Here is a 17,049-nt window from a genome sequence, read left to right as displayed (position 1 = left end):
AAGCAAGCCTCCCTGCTTGCTTCAGTGCCTGGCTGCCGGCCGCCATCTTGGCTGACAGTTAATTTGCATATACTCACTGATTAGCCAATGAAAAGGGTAGCGGTCGTATGCCAATTACCATGTTTCTCTTTTATTAGTGTAGATATATATATATATACAATTTACTTAGACATTTTATATTATATACATACAATTTATATATATAAGCATGAATATATAATGATATCACATATCTATTATTATAATACTAGAGGCCTGGTGCATGAAAATTCATGCTCTGGATGCGGGGGGGGGTCCCTCAGCCCGGCCTGCCCCCTCTCACAGTCCGAGAGCCCTCAGTGGTGGGAGGCGACCCGGTGATCAGGGGAAGGCGACGTCCCCATCACACCTCTGTGCTGCCACTGCTGACAGCACAAGCCTCGGCTGGCCCTGGTTACCTGACCCTTGGACAGCTCTGGGCGGCTGGGCAGCCAACAGCCAAGGCTTGCCTGTGCCTCGTGCTGGCCCTGGGCGGCTGGGGGGCTGAGGGTACTGGGCACTGCCATATTTGAGGGAGTGGCAGTCAATTAGCATATTCCCTCCTTATTGGCTGTGGGTGCCGCCATCTTTGAGAGTGTGGCAGTCAATTAGCATATTCCCTTATTGGCCGTGGGCACTGTCATCTTTGCAACGGTGTGAGGGTCAATTAGCATACTCCCTCTTTATTAGATAGGATATACGTATATGATTTCAGGTTTTCAAATAGCAGAACTTTTATTGTACATTTCTGAATTTTCATAAAGTAATTATGTGGATTTGTGTCTTACCCACAGCATCCTGAAAACTCTCTGTTATTATATCACATTATGCTGAAAACTATGGAAATTTAAACTTGACTGAATTGTCTCTCACAAGGATTTAACAAGTGTGAATATTACATATGGCAGCAGTTAGAAAATTTGTGTACTTCATCCACACTTCAGATTCTGTCAAACTGGACATGGTACCTCCCAACAAAACAAAGCAGCTGCCTCACTAATCCGATCAGTAGAGGAGAACTCGCTGGACGTAGGGAATTAACAACAACCCAAAGCAACCCTACAGAATCTACCTGAACACGCATTCTTTTCAGTGACTATCATAGAAGTGCATTGTTCTTTCATTGCACACACACACATACCAGTTTTATAGTTCCAGCTCTTCTGGAAATAAAGTCTCTGTAGTTTTATTTTCCAATCACTTAATTATAGAATACTGACCCATTGTTCCCAGGGCAAATGCAGCGTTAGGTTCCTGCAAGCCTCTGCTCACATTTTTGTTAAATGATCCAAACCTAAACAACTTATTGTTATATGTGCGTTTTTGTTTAAAGACATCATATATAGTATATATTTTTGATTCATTAACATTGAACTTACAGCCAACAGCACTATAAGTCATTCCTAAAAAAAGGTCATCTAATATATTTTTTCATTAAGACACATCCCAGTCTTTTTATCCTTAGGAACTCTAGCCAGTATTTAAGTAATACACTTGGGGCCATTTTAAACAGGGTAGTCACCAATATAAAGCAAATACAGAGAGCACAATGTGGCACTATGAAAATGACACCTACTTACAGTATGATCACAGAAACGAGGAGGCAGAGTGTCACCTTGTTTGCACTCTGCTAGTGATGTGCTCATCAGGTGACTCCTCTTTTTTACCTCCTGGCACACGTCTGTTGACTGATTGTGAACGAGCCACAAGTATTGACTTTGGGGTTACAGATAAATTTTAGTGAGTAGGCAAATTTGCAGATATGGCATCTGCAAATAATGATGTTTGACTGTACTTTTAAATATTCATTTTCTAGACCATGATAATGACATTAATTTGTATTTTAGTCCTCAAAAAAAAAGAACTGAAATGAAATAAGTGGATATAGTAATAAAACAAAAGTAGACACCTCTGTGCTCCAACTGAGGCTAACTGGGAAGAATGAAGGTTTCCAGGGCTTCTGGCTTTTGTTCTTGTCCTTGACAAATGAGAAGGTTCTCAATCAAGAGAAGGGTATTGTGGACATGAGGACCACACAGCAATGTGGACTCCTGGAGAACTAACAGGAAACACATTGTAGGGATGAAAGGAAGCTGGGAAGGCAAATGTAAGCCAGATATGCAAATACTTGAATGTCTTGTATGCACTTATATTTTATTCTCTAGACAATGAGAGTCATTTATTACTTCAGGGCAAATGAATGACCAGGGAGTGATGTGTCTTATAATAAAGTAATTTGGGAAGCAATGTGAGGATGAAGAAAGATTGACTGGAGGCCAAGAGATGGATTAAAAAGTTATTGCAGTAGCACATACAGCAGATTTAAAAAGAGGTATAGCTTCTAAAGAATTTTTAGAGATAGACTAGAGATGAACTGGGGATACTTTGAGATAGAAGAGAGATAAATAATTTAAAGAGACTGCAAGATTTCTAGTATTATTTCTTGACACAGGAAACATCATAGTGGGATTAGTAAAGTAAAAGAAGATACAAAAAAATCATGTTACATGAACCTCAACTTTCCTGAGTTCAGGGAAACAAGGCAGGTGGTGAAAAATGAACTAGAGAAAGGAGTAACAAGAGCACCGTTCGTATAATGCAGTAAATCACTACCATTCTAATCAACAACCATATGCACTGGGCGGGAGACAAGCGAAAGGCACAAATGCTTTTCAGATCCATTCTAGAGCTTCTACATTCTCTATGAGAAGAGTAGTGGGTATTTTATTGGTTAATATTTTATTTATTGTGTTTTTTCTTTCATTATCCTAAATACAATCCAACGACTTCATTTTGTGCTCAACTAAAGGAGTGAGCAATTATAATTTTAGTGGAAAAATTAGTTGTTTTGGATTAAATAAGTTGATCTCTAATATATTTCCCTTTCAAAGAATTTTTCAAGAGTATTTTTTTCAGAGTTTAGCATATCATTTTTGGGTCACATGCAAGACCATCCTTGAGTTGTCCCTTAGAGATCATGTTGAATAGGAGGGAGAGAAAATATCAGACACATTTTAGAAGTCCTAAGTTCAGCTACATTAGATTTTTCTTTTATTGCATGACTTCTCAGGGCCTATAATAGGCCAATGTAAATTATAATCTCTCAAAGAAAAGTTCTTATATGTTACATATATAATATATAATATATAATGTATGTATAGCAATTCACAAACCTATGTGATGGTTCACCATTTTTTTAACAATACCTCCTTAATGTGGCCCAGAACATTCAGATTGAAGAAACAATTCAAGGCTGATACTCCATTAGTTTATTTGAATAACCTGAAGTAATTCTAAGTATCCTTATAATCTGTTTTAGCTATGACCAAGAAATGCCATGTCCAGTGCCACCAGCGAGGATGTATTTACAACAAAACGAACTAGAAGAGGAGGAAGATGAACGAGGCCCCACTCCCCCCATCCGAGGAGCAGCATCTTCTCCGGCCGCTGTGTCTTACAGCCACCAGTCCACGGCCACCCTGACCCCATCTCCACAGGAGGAGCTCCAGCCCATGCTACAGGACTGCCCTGAGGAGACTGGCCACATGCAGCACCAGCCCGACAGGAGGTGCGTGCTCACTGGCTTTCTTTGCTCATATCACGCAATTTCCACTCCTAAGAAGCGTTTATAGAATGCTATTACGTGAAGTTATTTTCATGTCACGTGAGCCTTTTTTCCAGTATCACTCAGGAAGCCCTGGTAATTAACATATCAAGTAATATTGTTGACCAGAACATTAAATTAATTGATCCCAGTGAACTTGCAACCATAAAATAATGTGCATCAATACTAACCCACTTATGATAATTGCATTTATAAACACATGGAGAATATGTAGTAAATTTATGGCTTACTAATCTTGTAATATTTTATAGACGGTGGCTGTTTTTGTATCTTAGTTTTCCTTATGCATTTGGTCTGTGGAAAATAGATTTTCTCCTGTCTTTTTAAATTAAGTCTACAGGATGATTTGTTTCCTAATGTTGCAGGAGAATGAGTTTGGTATATTCATTTTGTGTTGACATTAAGTTGGAGTCATTTTTTTGTCCTGGTTACTAAGTAATTTGTGCATGTATGTGTTAGACTTTTTTAAACCAATATATTCAACGTTGCAAACCAATACATTTCCATTATATACAAATACTTCACTTGTCATTTCTACCACATAAAAGTTGTTACTGCATCATCTGAGTTCTTCTCCTAGTGTTGATGATTTTGTTGTATTATTTTATTGCCCTTGACACAGTATATTATACATATATTGCTTCCTATATGCCTAATGTCATTTGAAACTGAGTATATTATTTCCCTCAGAAGATCTCCCTTCAATGTTCTTGAATGAATAACAAGTTCTAGCTTATGCTGCTTGAATTTTGTCAATTGAAACAGAACTTGCAACGTTTATGAACTATTCTATTAGTAAGAGGTTATTACCAAATTCAAATAATATATTTGCTAAAATAGAAGAAGTAGCTAAACCCTCTGCTATGTGAAAAAAGGGGAAGCTGGATTGTCATAAATTTAAATTTAATATTATTAACCCATGGAACTTCATGAAAATTGAGAACAAATAAGGCATCTCTTTTCCTAATAAGAACAAATAAGTTATCTCTTTTCTTAATAAAGGTCACAAACCATCTCTGCCTCTCTTATTCAAAACAAATGAGAGGCTAGTAGCTGTTTTTAGCTCTGAAATACCATAGTATTCTTCTTTCCTTCTCTCCAATTACCTTTCCTCACCGTTCCCTTGTGTTACAATTGATTCCCAATATCTTCTTAGCAAGCTTCTTTCTTTCTGTCCCTTATGTCATTCTCTCCACCTCGTTCAAAACACTACAAAATTGGTTTCCCTTCATCTATCTTGACTTCTCAGCCTCTTCCTCTTTATCCAATCCATCTTTCTCTTCATTGTTTACCACTTCCAGTTATCATGCTCTTCTTCCCTTCTATACTTCAGGATTGTGTAATCAATTCTGTCTTCCCAATCCTATTCATACTCAGCCCATTGCATTCTGCTGCCATCAGTCTACTGAAAGTAACCTCCTAATGATCAGTCTAAAGCAGTGGTTCTCAACTTTCTGGCCCTTTAAATACAGTTCCTCATGTTGTGACCCAACCATAAAATTATTTTCGTTGCTACTTCATAACTGTAATGTTGCTACTGTTATGAATCGTAATGTAAATATGTGATATGCAGGATGGCCTTAGGCAACCCCTGTGAAAGGGTCGTTCCACTGCCAAAGGGGTCACGACCCACAGGTTGAGAACCACTGAAGCCTTTGTCAAAGGCTTCTCAAACGCTATCAAACTTAAGCTTTCTTCAGTGATGGCAATTTTATGTATGTGAAGTATCTGAAGCAGGGTAACTATCCAACAAATATAAGTTCCCTACTGCCCTTACCCTTATGTTATCACCCCATCACTAGTTTCAACTATTACTTACATTCTGATGGCTTTCAAATGTATTTAGCCAGCCCAGCTCTTCTTATTGAGCACCACTGTGATATTTTTTCTTCCTTGTTTTGTTTTTTAATTATTTAATTAAGTATAGTTGCTACATAATATTCTATTGGTTATATTAGTTTCCTTTTTAAATATATTCTATTGAGTTCAGAGAGGAAGAGAAAGATAGAAACCTAAGTGATGAGAGATAATCATTGATATGCTACCTCCTGCACACTCCCTACTGGGGATTGAGCCTGTAATCCAGACATGTGCCCTGACTAGGATTTGAACTGTGACCTCCTGGTTCATAGGTCGATGCTCAACCACTGAGCCAGGCCAGCCAGGCTGGTTATATTAGTTTCACGTGTACAGTATAGTGATTCGACATTTCTATACCTTACACTGTGATTGCTCCACTAATTCTAGTAGTAAACCTATCACAATATTAGTGAACACTGTGACGTTTTCACTTGGACATCTCCGACTGCATGTGTCCAAAACCAAATATTTTTCCTTGCATTTAATATTTTAAATGTGTTTTTTCTCCTCTTTTATGACTATCTTATTTAGAATTGTCAATCCTTATTTATCTGGCCAACACATTAAAAATAGCCAGAGGAATAGCCAAAATCGCAAAATCACACACACACACACACACACACACACACACACTTCATTTTTAAATCAGCTTAATTATCCCACTGTTTACTTTTTTCTGCTGTCTTCTTACCATTCCTCAAATTAAATTAGTGGCCAGTCCCTTCAGTTCTACTCCAAAATATATCTTAATTTTGTTCCTTTGTTAACATTCTTACAGAGGCTAGGCCAGACCCTCAGTCTACATATATATCCTTTGAAACACTGTTATATCTTTGAACTAACTTCGCTTTTCTTCTCTCTCCCCTTTTATTGTCCACGCTCCACATCTTCCTTTGCACACAGATCTAGTAACATTACTCCCCATTCAGAGCTAAGTCTTATTGTTCAGCCCAGTATTCAAAGCTTTTCACAATCCTTCCCCCTTTACTTCCTTCCACCCTTCCAATTCCTGCACATATACACTTTTCTAACTAGCCTGTTTGAAATTCCTTTAATTTGTCTTAAACTCACCAACATCCAGGTGAGCAATGCCACTCCCCGGCCCACAGAGGGCTGCTCTGGAGCTAGCAGGAGGGACAGGCCACTTTTGCCCCACATGGCCATTACCAAATGGTCAACTTGCTTAGTGTCCTCACTATGAGCATGTGTCTTACACATGTTGTTTCTTTGATTGCCTGGCAAGCACTTCTCATCTTTCTAAGCCCCTTTTAAATGTACCTCTCTGTGAAACCTTCCTCTGATTGCCTGGCAGAATGAACCAGTCCTTTTCTTTATTCTTACAATGGTCTGTTCACAGCTCTGCTATCACACTAATCAGATTCCAGGTTGCATTAGCATTTGCTATTTGTATCTCTGTTTCCCTGTTTAAGTTAAAAGCTCTTTGACAGAAGATCTAATGTTTTATTCCTGTCGTTAAGTTCCACAAAGCTTTCTTCCGTAACTATTTGATTAATGGAATCTGATACTACAGGAGAATTTGGAGTTGACCTACCCCTGTTGTTTTAGGGGGATGAATACTCGTATGAACTCCATGTGGACATGTGTAATTGGGAAATTCACTCAAAATTCTGTTTGACTAAATGCAGCCTTTAAAAAAAAAGTATGATTTTTAGTCTAGAAAGGTATTAAGGAATTTATTCCTAGGATTGTTGCTGGAAATAACACGGACACTAATAAGAAGTAGATGAAAGCCTATTAAAAATACTATTACCATTCTTTTATGATGAAGCTATAATCTACATGGTTACTATAGAAATTTTTGAAAATAAAGTTATAAAAATAAAAATATGAAAATACTAATGATCTATGTAGTCAGAAATAATCACTCTTAAGATCTCAGTAAAGAGTTTTTTTGTTTTTCATTTTTCTACATAGTCATTGGTTTGATTTTGTGATATGCCATTATTTTATAAGCTACTTTTTTCGCTGAACAGTGTATTGTTCCATGTAATAACTTTTTATTTAGATATGCAGTTTAAACAAATGTGCACTGTAACTTATTTAAAGTTTCTTAATGTTGGACAGCTAAGTCGGGCTACCTCTCCAATACTATATACTAGTACAATGCTGTAATTCCCGAATCCAGTTCACTCTAGGGTCTCTTCTTAAAGGCGTGACCTCTCTGGATACCTGCCCCTCAGTAGATGACTTCTGTTTCCCATCACCTGCCACTCCTCTGCTGATGCATTCATTAAAAATACATGCTATTTCTCTACAGATTTCATCCTAGAGAATCAGACCCTTATTCCAAGTTCTCATTATGACAGATTTTTAGTACTTAAATGTCAATCAGAGCGATACATGTATCTCCAGTGATGGAGGCACTTTCCTGCTTCTGACAACCATTGTCTCTTGCCTGTATCTCTGTAATGATCTGTAAGTGGCTTGTTGCCTAGCCCTGCCCCTTCCCTTCCTTGAATGAATCTTCCTGCTGCAGACTGTGCAGAGGTATTTTCTAAAATGCAACACTGATCAAGTCTCTCCATTGCTTAAATCTCTCAGTAGCTCTCCATTTCCCTAAGAGTAAAAGCAAGATTCCTTAACATGGCAATCACAGCCCTTTGTGATCTGACCTATGTGCCTTCTCATCCTTATCCGCTGCCACTCCCCTCCTCACTGTTCCTGTTGGTTGCCTTCACTCTGTTTCTAGCACTTCCTGGAATGGCCAGTATTCTCATCCACCTTGAGGTCTTTCCTCATGCTGTGCCATCTTCCTGGAACACATTATCCCCTCTCTTTTTTGGAGCTAACACTTGTGTATCCTTTAGACCTAAGATTAAGTGGCAGATACTCTCCACAGAGTATTTCTCTGATGTCCCACCTCTGAGATGGGACCAATTCTATGTGTTCCCACAATACCCTAAACAACCTCTGTCATGGAGATTCATGAATACTGCATTATCATTGCATATTTAATTAATTGTTTGTCTCCTCCACTGGCTGTAAGCCCATCCAGGCAAGGAACATATCTATTTAGCTGAATTTCTAACATTGTCTCACTTCTACCACATTCATTGGTCAGAGAAGCCACAGGGTCCATCCAGATTCAGGAGTCTAGAACTAAAATTGCGCCCCCCTCTTTTAAATTCTTTATTGTTGAAATATTACATATGTCTCCTTTTCCCCCCATTGACCTCTCCCTGCCTGCTCCTGCCCCCCATCACAGGCCCTCACACCCTACTGTTTGTGTTCATTGGTTATACTTATATGCATGCATACAAGTCCTTTGGTTGATCTCTTACCCACCTTCCCCTGCCTTCCCTCTGAGGTTTGATGACGGTCTGTTTGATGCTTCTGTTTCTCTGGATCTATTTTTATTCGTCAGCTTACGTTGTTCATTATATTCCACAAATGAGTGAGCTCATGTGATACTTATCTTTCTCGGACTGGCTTATTTCACTTAGCATAATGCTCTCCAGGTTCATCCATGCTGTTGTAAAGGGTAAGAGTTCTTTCTTTTTTACAGCAGCATAGTATTCCATTGTGTAGATGTACCACAGTTTTCTAATCCACTCATCTGCTGATGGGCACTTAAGCTGTTTCCAAATCTTAGCTATTGTAAATTGTGCTGCTTTGATTTTAGAGAGGAAGGGAGAGGGACAGAGAGATATTTTAGTAATATGGGCAAATGGAATATGATACAGTTGCAAGGGAAAAATGTATGAAGGTAACAGCAAATTAAATATCATATCTATTTACAAACCAGGTAATGGTTTATTATACAAAGTATTGAAGCAACAACAGTTTCAGAAAAAAAGCCTCAAAGGTATGCATTTCCCCCTTTGTCCTATACCTGGTAAATGGTATGTGGTAAATTATATAAACACCTGCTTTCAGAAATCAATGTCATTGTCTCCTTCTTTTCTTACACATGTTTATCAAGGCATTATTTTTGCAGGAGCCTAGAGTGTTGTGATCCACAGTCTATACTTGTACATTATTTCAGAGATGTCAAAACCCCTGGGGGGAGGGGCGATCTAGAGGGTTGAGGGTCATTTGTGGCAAGTCCCACTTGAGTGCAGCATCCTGAAATGGCTTTTTGTTTTCAAATAGAATATATTACATATTTCAAACTGTACATGTTTATCACACATTCCCTGGGCTTGCCTTATTTACAGATGATTTGCACAGGGTGGTAATAGTTAAAAGCCAGTCCTTGTTTAACATGAAGCTGTTTTTACTCTACAGAATGTGAATTACCCAATACAACAATGCTGGCATCGTTTCATAGTGAAGTTGGCTCTTCTACATTGTTTTATTGATGGTCAAAATAGTCCCTTTTGTGCTAAAAGTCTTACATGTCTTTTATAAAAGAGGTTTCTTGTGGTATTTGGCTGTGCATGCTGACAGAGAACTGTAAATTAACATTTAAGGATGGCATTTTATTGCAATTTAAATTAAACAAAGGTTTTCCTCCTATGTGTATAACACACTCCATATTGAAACTATTATCCATTTTAATCTTTTAAATAACTTCAACTTTAGCTCACTTAATTTTCTTCTAGTGCCACACACAGATACATTAGAAACCACCCACAAATAAAAAATAACACATTATATTTAATAACTTTATGTCTATATATAAAAATAGTGTATATATAATTACATATATGTATATCTATGTAAATATATGTGTATGTGTCCATATATATGTAATATCATTCCTAGAAGATGTTCATGACCTGGAAATAAAATGTGGGATTAAATTTAAAATTTGATACATACTAGTTGTGGAAACTTTGTCAAGGTCCTTAATTCCTCTGAATTTTAGTATCGTCATCTATAAAATGATAATAAAAGAAGTAGTTTGGCCCTAGCTGGTTTGGCTCAGTGGATAGAGCATCAGCCTGTGGACTGAAAGGTCCCAGGTTCGATTCCGGCCAAGGGCATGTACCTTGGTTGCGGGCACATCCCCAGTAGGAGGTGTGCAGGAGGCAACTGATCGATGTTTCTCTCTCATCGATGTTTCTAACTCTCTATCCTTCTCTCTTCCTCTCTGTAAAAAATCAATAAAATATATTTAAAAAAAAGAAGTAGTTTGGCAAGTTGTCCTGAGAATTAAATGAGTTAACATTGTAAAATATAGTTAGTTACAAAGTAGATGCTCAATAAATAAGTTAATTATAGTATTTTAATAATCCTTTATTGTTAGTGCTTTTACATTGGTGTTAATAAAACAAATTTGTCGAAGTATCTCACTTCATTGGGATAAAAAGCTCAAAACATTTTTCTTTGAACAATTGCCATCCCATCTTAAAAACTGTTCTGTATTGGACTTCCCTTTTTCTCTCTCTAGTAGGTCCCTTTGTTAGGTTTTGATTAGATCTTATTTTGTAGTTTGTATACTTTCTATTTTTTTAATACATGTTTCTTGTTTATTTTTTAAAAATATATTTTTATTGATTTCAGAGAGGAAGGTAAAGAGAGAGCGAGATAGAAACATCAATGGCGAGAGAGAAGCATAAATCGACTGCCTCCTGCACGCCCCCCCATTGGGGGTAGAGCCCTCAACCTAGGCATGTGCCCTGACTGGGAATCGAACTGTGACCTTCTGGTTCATAGGTCGACGCTCAACCACTGAGCCCCACTGGCCAAGCTCATAGCCTTTTTAAAAAATAGAATAAAATCTAAAGGAAATTATGCCATATGCTGAATATATAAATTTTTAATCCTAAAAAATTCTACTGTCTATGGTCAAAATGAATTGGTCTACCTAAAATGATAGGGGTGACAATGAAAGAAAGGGAAAGGAACATGTTTATATGTTTATGGAATAGTCTGCTTCAGGACTGATGTCTGTTGTCTTTGGTAATAATAAGCTACCAATAATTATCCAGTATGCTTTAGGAAAAACACACAGACACCAATGTCAAAATAAGTACTACTTCCCCTTTTTTAATTGAATCTAACCATATGCTAAAGCCTGAGGAGACTTACAGATAGCTGAGTGTATTTATATTAAACTTTAATCAAAATGTCATCCAGCTTGGCCCTGGCTAGTGTGGCTCATTTGGTTGGAGCGTTGTCCTGTACACTGAAAGGTAGCGGGTTTGATTCCAGGTCAGGGCATATACCCAGGTTGTGGGTTTGATCCCTGGTCTGCAGAGTGTGTAGGCAACCAATCGATGTTTCTCTCTCTCTCTCTCTCCATCTCCCTTCCTCTCTCTTTAAAATCAATAAAAACATATCTTCATATGAGGATTTTTAAAAAAAGAAAAAAACTAAAAATAGTCCAGCTTGGTTAAAAATGACTGGTTTTGAGGTAAATTTCTTATAACTCAAAACTTAGACATACTCTGATTTCCAGTTGTTGTTTTTTTTCTGAACAAATTAGATCCACAGAAGCGAAGATTAAATGGGTATACTTGTGAGTTTCTTGGTTAATATATCCTTTTGGGAGCTGAGCCATACCTGTTTGTCTTCCTGCAGACGGCAGCCTGTGAGCCCCCCGCCACCGCCACGGCCCATTTCCCCACCGCACACCTACGGCTACATTTCAGGACCCCTGGTCTCAGATATGGATACGGATGCGCCAGAAGAGGAAGAAGACGAAGCCGACATGGAAGTGGCGAAGATGCAGACCAGAAGGCTTTTGTTGCGTGGGCTGGAGCAGACCCCTGCCTCCAGTGTTGGCGACCTGGAGAGCTCCGTCACTGGGTCCATGATCAATGGCTGGGGCTCAGCCTCAGAGGAGGACAACATTTCCAGCGGGCGCTCCAGTGTCAGCTCTTCTGACGGCTCTTTTTTCACCGATGCTGACTTCGCCCAGGCGGTGGCGGCAGCTGCAGAGTATGCTGGTCTGAAAGTGGCACGACGTCAAATGCAGGACGCCGCGGGTAAGCCACCACTTCTCACCAACCAAGGTGTATATATCAGTGGCTGGGCATCTCCTGGAATGTCCTGTGGAAATGCCCTCTCACTACGCTTCTCTTTTTTTCTGCCTAAGGAAGCGAAAGTCCAAGAATATGACATAGCTCGATTCTTTTTCTTGACAAGGATTTTTAAATATTGTTTTCCCCATTAAATAAATCATATAATGTGAGTGAAGCTACCTTGCAAGTTATTATTTTTAAGATAGTCATAACAAATATATATTTTATTTATTTAGGTATATAGATAATTAAATGAGGTTTGTATTATAGGGGTTTTATTAAGGTGTCAAAAGTCATCAAAAAATTCTTATCCCATTTAATTTGAAATTCCCCAAGAGAACTAGATTGATATCCAGGAGGGACACTCTACCATTGGAGATGGGGCTATTTCTCTTTCACCCCCATTCTCTTCATTCTCAATTAGAATATTAATTTAATAGGAAAGATATAAAGATGTTTGTAATAGACATACATTTCCAAGCATAAATATGCCCCATACATAAAGTAAATATTGTTAATCTAATAATTTCCAAGTTAAACCAAGCAATCTATAATAATAAAAGCATAATATGCTAATTAGACTGGACAGCTGAATGACCTTCCAGAAGTCATTCGGACATCCTTTTGGATGAAGCCGTGGTGGCGGGGCTGAGGCAGAGGCGATTAGGGGTGATCAGGCAGGAAGGCAGAGTGGTTAGGGGTGATCAGGTAGGCAGGAAGGCCAGTGGTTAGGAGCCAGCGGTCCCGGATTGCGAGAGGGATGTCCAATTACCACAGGACATTCAGACATTCCCCTAGGGGTCCCAGATTGCAAGAAGGTGCAGGCCGGGCTGAGGGACCCCCCCCCACCACCACCATGATGCACGAATTTCATGCACCGGGCCTCTAGTCATATATATTTTTCCATATATTTCCTTTTCATTGCCAGTAGCCTGTTTTTAATAACCATATATCCATTCTGATGTTTTAACCCATTTTTGTTTATCTCCTACTCCTGACCCTGTTTAAAAAGTAAATAGTTACTAAAATAATTTAAATCATACATTTATCACATGATTTTTTTAATAGAATGGGATATATACATATACACATTCATATACATGTTGTGTGTGTATTTCTGATAGTCAAGAGTAAAATAATATAGTCAACAAGAAAGAGAAAGACTATCACAACAAATCAAGAATTGCTATTTTTTTGTTTTACTTTGCATTGGTAATTTTCCATGTTCTCTTCATATATTGAATTGGTCATTAATTTTTATCAGTGTAGAATATATTCAAAGAAAATTTAACTCACAACACAAAGTTATTTCTATATATTATTTATCAAAAATATGTTGCAGAAAAACATGTCTAATATCTTTCAAACTATTCTAATAGAATGTATATTTATTTCAGGTCTATATGCAACCAAAATTCCTCCCCCCATCCCAGTAACTGCTCAATGTAATAAGATGCAAACCTACTTATCTTTTCTAATACAGATATAAATTTTATATGTAATATTTGTTTCTCCTTATTTTCAATCTTCTATAAAAATAAAATTAAACATCTCAAACTACTGCTTTCAGATTGCATTAAGGGTGTGTTTCAGTTCATTAAATCAATGAAACATAGAAATATGTTAAAAATTCATCGTATTCAAGTTGAAAAGACCTTATGCCTTAGGATCTATAGCAGTAGATGGCCTTATGTAATAGAATAAACAATGGGTTTACTCTCAGCCCTAATTCTCTCTTTTCATGGATATATAACTTGAATTGTAATAGTCTCCATCGTAGCTAAAGAGAGTTTGGTATAATATCTTATCGTAATTTAGTAGCACTCCTGGTTTTAGTTTGGCTCATATTATAATGAACTAAACGTGCACTGGCATCTGCCTATTAAAATGTTCTTTTCAGGAAAGGGTGCTGCATATCATATGACTTAAGTTAATGTGAATGAATGATCCTATCACATTGCTTCTCACTTGGCCGCATTCATGTCTTATTTATATGCTTCATTTAGCACCTTTAAATATGTTGATTTCACTATATGTGGATTCTCCTATTTATAGTCAAAAAACATGTTTAGGTCTGTTGGAAGTTTCTTGTGGTACAACAAAAAGTTCTGGATTTGTGTCTTTGGAATTTCTAGAAACCAAAATAGTGAGGGTTAAGTACAGGGCCAATAGATGTCCATTGCCATGATGGATTAAATGTGTGTGCGGTGCCACTGTAATGCAACATCTCTGTAAGACAGCCAGAGACTATGAGAGCACTCACCTGTACCTGATCTGATTACCAAAGTCAGTTATCCCTGGTACCTATGAATATTGTCTCTCCAAAGCCAACTAAAGACATACCTCATTTTATTGTGGTTCCATGTATTGCTGCTCTTCACTGATGTGTGTTTTACAAACTGAAGGCAAGGCCCGCCACCAGCAAAAAAATTACAACTCCTTTTATTGTGATGGTTAATTGTGGTGGCCTGGAATGAAACTTGCAGTATCTCTGAGGTATACCTATAATCAAAACCCACCTCTGCCACTACTGAGAAAAATAAAAGTCTCAGGTGGGGTCATTTGAAGTATCCAGAACCTGCAAGTTTCTATCTTGTAATAAAAAAGAGGTGTGCCCTAGCTGGTTTGGCTCAGTGGATGGAGCATCGGCCTGCGGACTGGGGGGTCCCGGGTTCGATTCCGATCAAGGGCATGTACCTTGGTTGCGGGCACATCCCCAGTGGGGGGTGTGCAGGAGGCAGCTGATCGATGTTTCTCTCTCATTGATGTTTCTAGCTCTCTATCCCTCTCCCTTCCTCTCTGTAAAAAATCAGTAAAATATATTTTTTTTAAAAAAGAGGTGTGAGTATTTTGAGTAGGTCTAAATATTTGAGTTAGCTTAATACCAGGCCCCTTTAAGAGAAGATACTGGAGAATATATTAAGATATTGGGAATCTACCTTCAAAGAATAACAAACATATTTAATTAAAATAGAAGATTTAATTAGTATTGTTCATTCTGAGTACATGAATTTCTTAAGGACTCTGGCTATTCCTTGAGAAAGCAACATTGAGTGTTTTATGAAAATTTTAAGTAGTATATATTTAGCAATAATTTTAGTGCAGTTTGTTGCAAAAAATAATTGTAATGTTTTTTCTTTAATAAATAGGTACCATAAATTTTAATAGGATAAAAGTACTGTGGGGGGAAAAAAGAACAGCCTGAAAATGCCCTTAAAGTATTTTTCCCAATGGACAGTGCAAGCAGAGTGTCAGAAATCTTATTATTTGCTAAAATTATTTACTAAAGCTTTTTAAAAGTTAGGGATCTTTCTAGTTTTCATGATTACTATTATTACAATTTATTGATGAGCTTGGCTCTGATGTATTTTTCTCAGGCCGCCGACACTTCCATGCATCCCAGTGCCCTCGGCCCACAAGTCCTGTTTCTACGGACAGCAACATGAGCACCGCTGTGATGCAGAAGGCCAGGCCAGCCAAGAAACCAAAACACCAGCCAGGACATCTGCGCAGAGAAGCCTACACAGATGGTAAGTCCATTGAAATGATGAAAACATCTATGAATCTCGCACATCTATCCGGCTCTTCGTGACTAGAAAACACATCTACTGACATTAGAAATTACATTAAGCATTCATTCTCAGTAAGCCTTATAATAGTTATAGGAATGACCGACTTCTGTATATTGTCAGGCCTCTCTGGTCCTTGCAGTTTTCTAATAAGTTGATAAACAACGGATACTTTTAATATTTTTAAAGCTATCAAACAGGTAGACATCAATGTAGTTGAAATAATGGTATAGTATAAAATTCCATCAGATTCATTGATAAATCTTCCAAAGTGTTCTCATTTTTCCCCCATGTGGAATTTTTCATTCAAATAGAAGACAATTAACTCATATGAATATTCATTCTAACTCTAGTGTTACCAACAGTTAGGTTGTATACCAAGAGGCAAAGCGAATCATCTTTCTTCATGCCTTTACATACAGTACCGACTCTCGCTGAAGAGTTAAGGCTTGTATTCCCAAGGGAGCTCAGGAGAATAATGCAAACATTGGGATGTTGTCTAAAAAAAAGTCTTTAATGAAAGTGCCTCAGGTGGCCCAGCGTTTATTAAACTGCCACCTTCTCGTTTTCTAAAACAACCCCAAGGGCTTTGTTGGAAATTCATGTAAGATAAATTCTTGCAGACTCACCCATCTTGTCAAGTTTGCTAAATTTGCTGAAGGGGCGGGGGAAGAAGGGTGTCACAGGCGGCATTCCCTACCTCCCGGTCCTCTCCCACCGCAATCTGATTAGGACTTTCATTACCAGTCAGCAATTTTTCAAAAGGGCATCATTTGCCATTATCATATGAAAGCCTAATATTATAGATATTTATCCAAGGTTACAAGCAGGGTTTTCTGAGGCACTTCTCCCTGTGATTCCTGCCACTTGACAGAAAAATTTAATACAAAGCTCACAGCATGATGAGCACAAGTAATTTTGCAATGAGTGGCTGTCCATGCTATTATCTCTATTTTACTCGGAGTATTTTCTCTCACTGGCATCTATCTGATATTAGGCTGCATTAAATACTGGCAGGACCTGGCACACCTGGGCCTCCTGGCTG

General features: G+C 38.0%; 1 protein-coding gene across 5 annotated transcripts in view; it reads left to right on the top strand.

Annotated features, from left to right (window-relative positions):
- The window catches only part of ROBO1 (roundabout guidance receptor 1), a 447,031-nt gene that overhangs the window by 413,495 nt on the left and 16,487 nt on the right, over window positions 1-17,049 (top strand). For all 5 annotated transcript variants that reach the window (XM_005867332.2, XM_014540619.1, XM_014540618.1 and 2 more), the window contains 3 exons: window positions 3,338-3,586; window positions 11,993-12,399; window positions 15,813-15,965. In XM_005867332.2, the coding sequence (XP_005867394.1) occupies window positions 3,338-3,586; window positions 11,993-12,399; window positions 15,813-15,965 (809 nt within the window). The remainder of the gene's footprint in view (window positions 1-3,337; window positions 3,587-11,992; window positions 12,400-15,812; window positions 15,966-17,049) is intronic.

This window comes from Myotis brandtii, unplaced genomic scaffold (genome assembly GCF_000412655.1).
Source record: "Myotis brandtii unplaced genomic scaffold, ASM41265v1 scaffold249, whole genome shotgun sequence".
Taxonomy (NCBI): Eukaryota; Metazoa; Chordata; class Mammalia; order Chiroptera; family Vespertilionidae; genus Myotis; species Myotis brandtii.
This window is presented reverse-complemented; position numbering and strand designations above follow the sequence as displayed.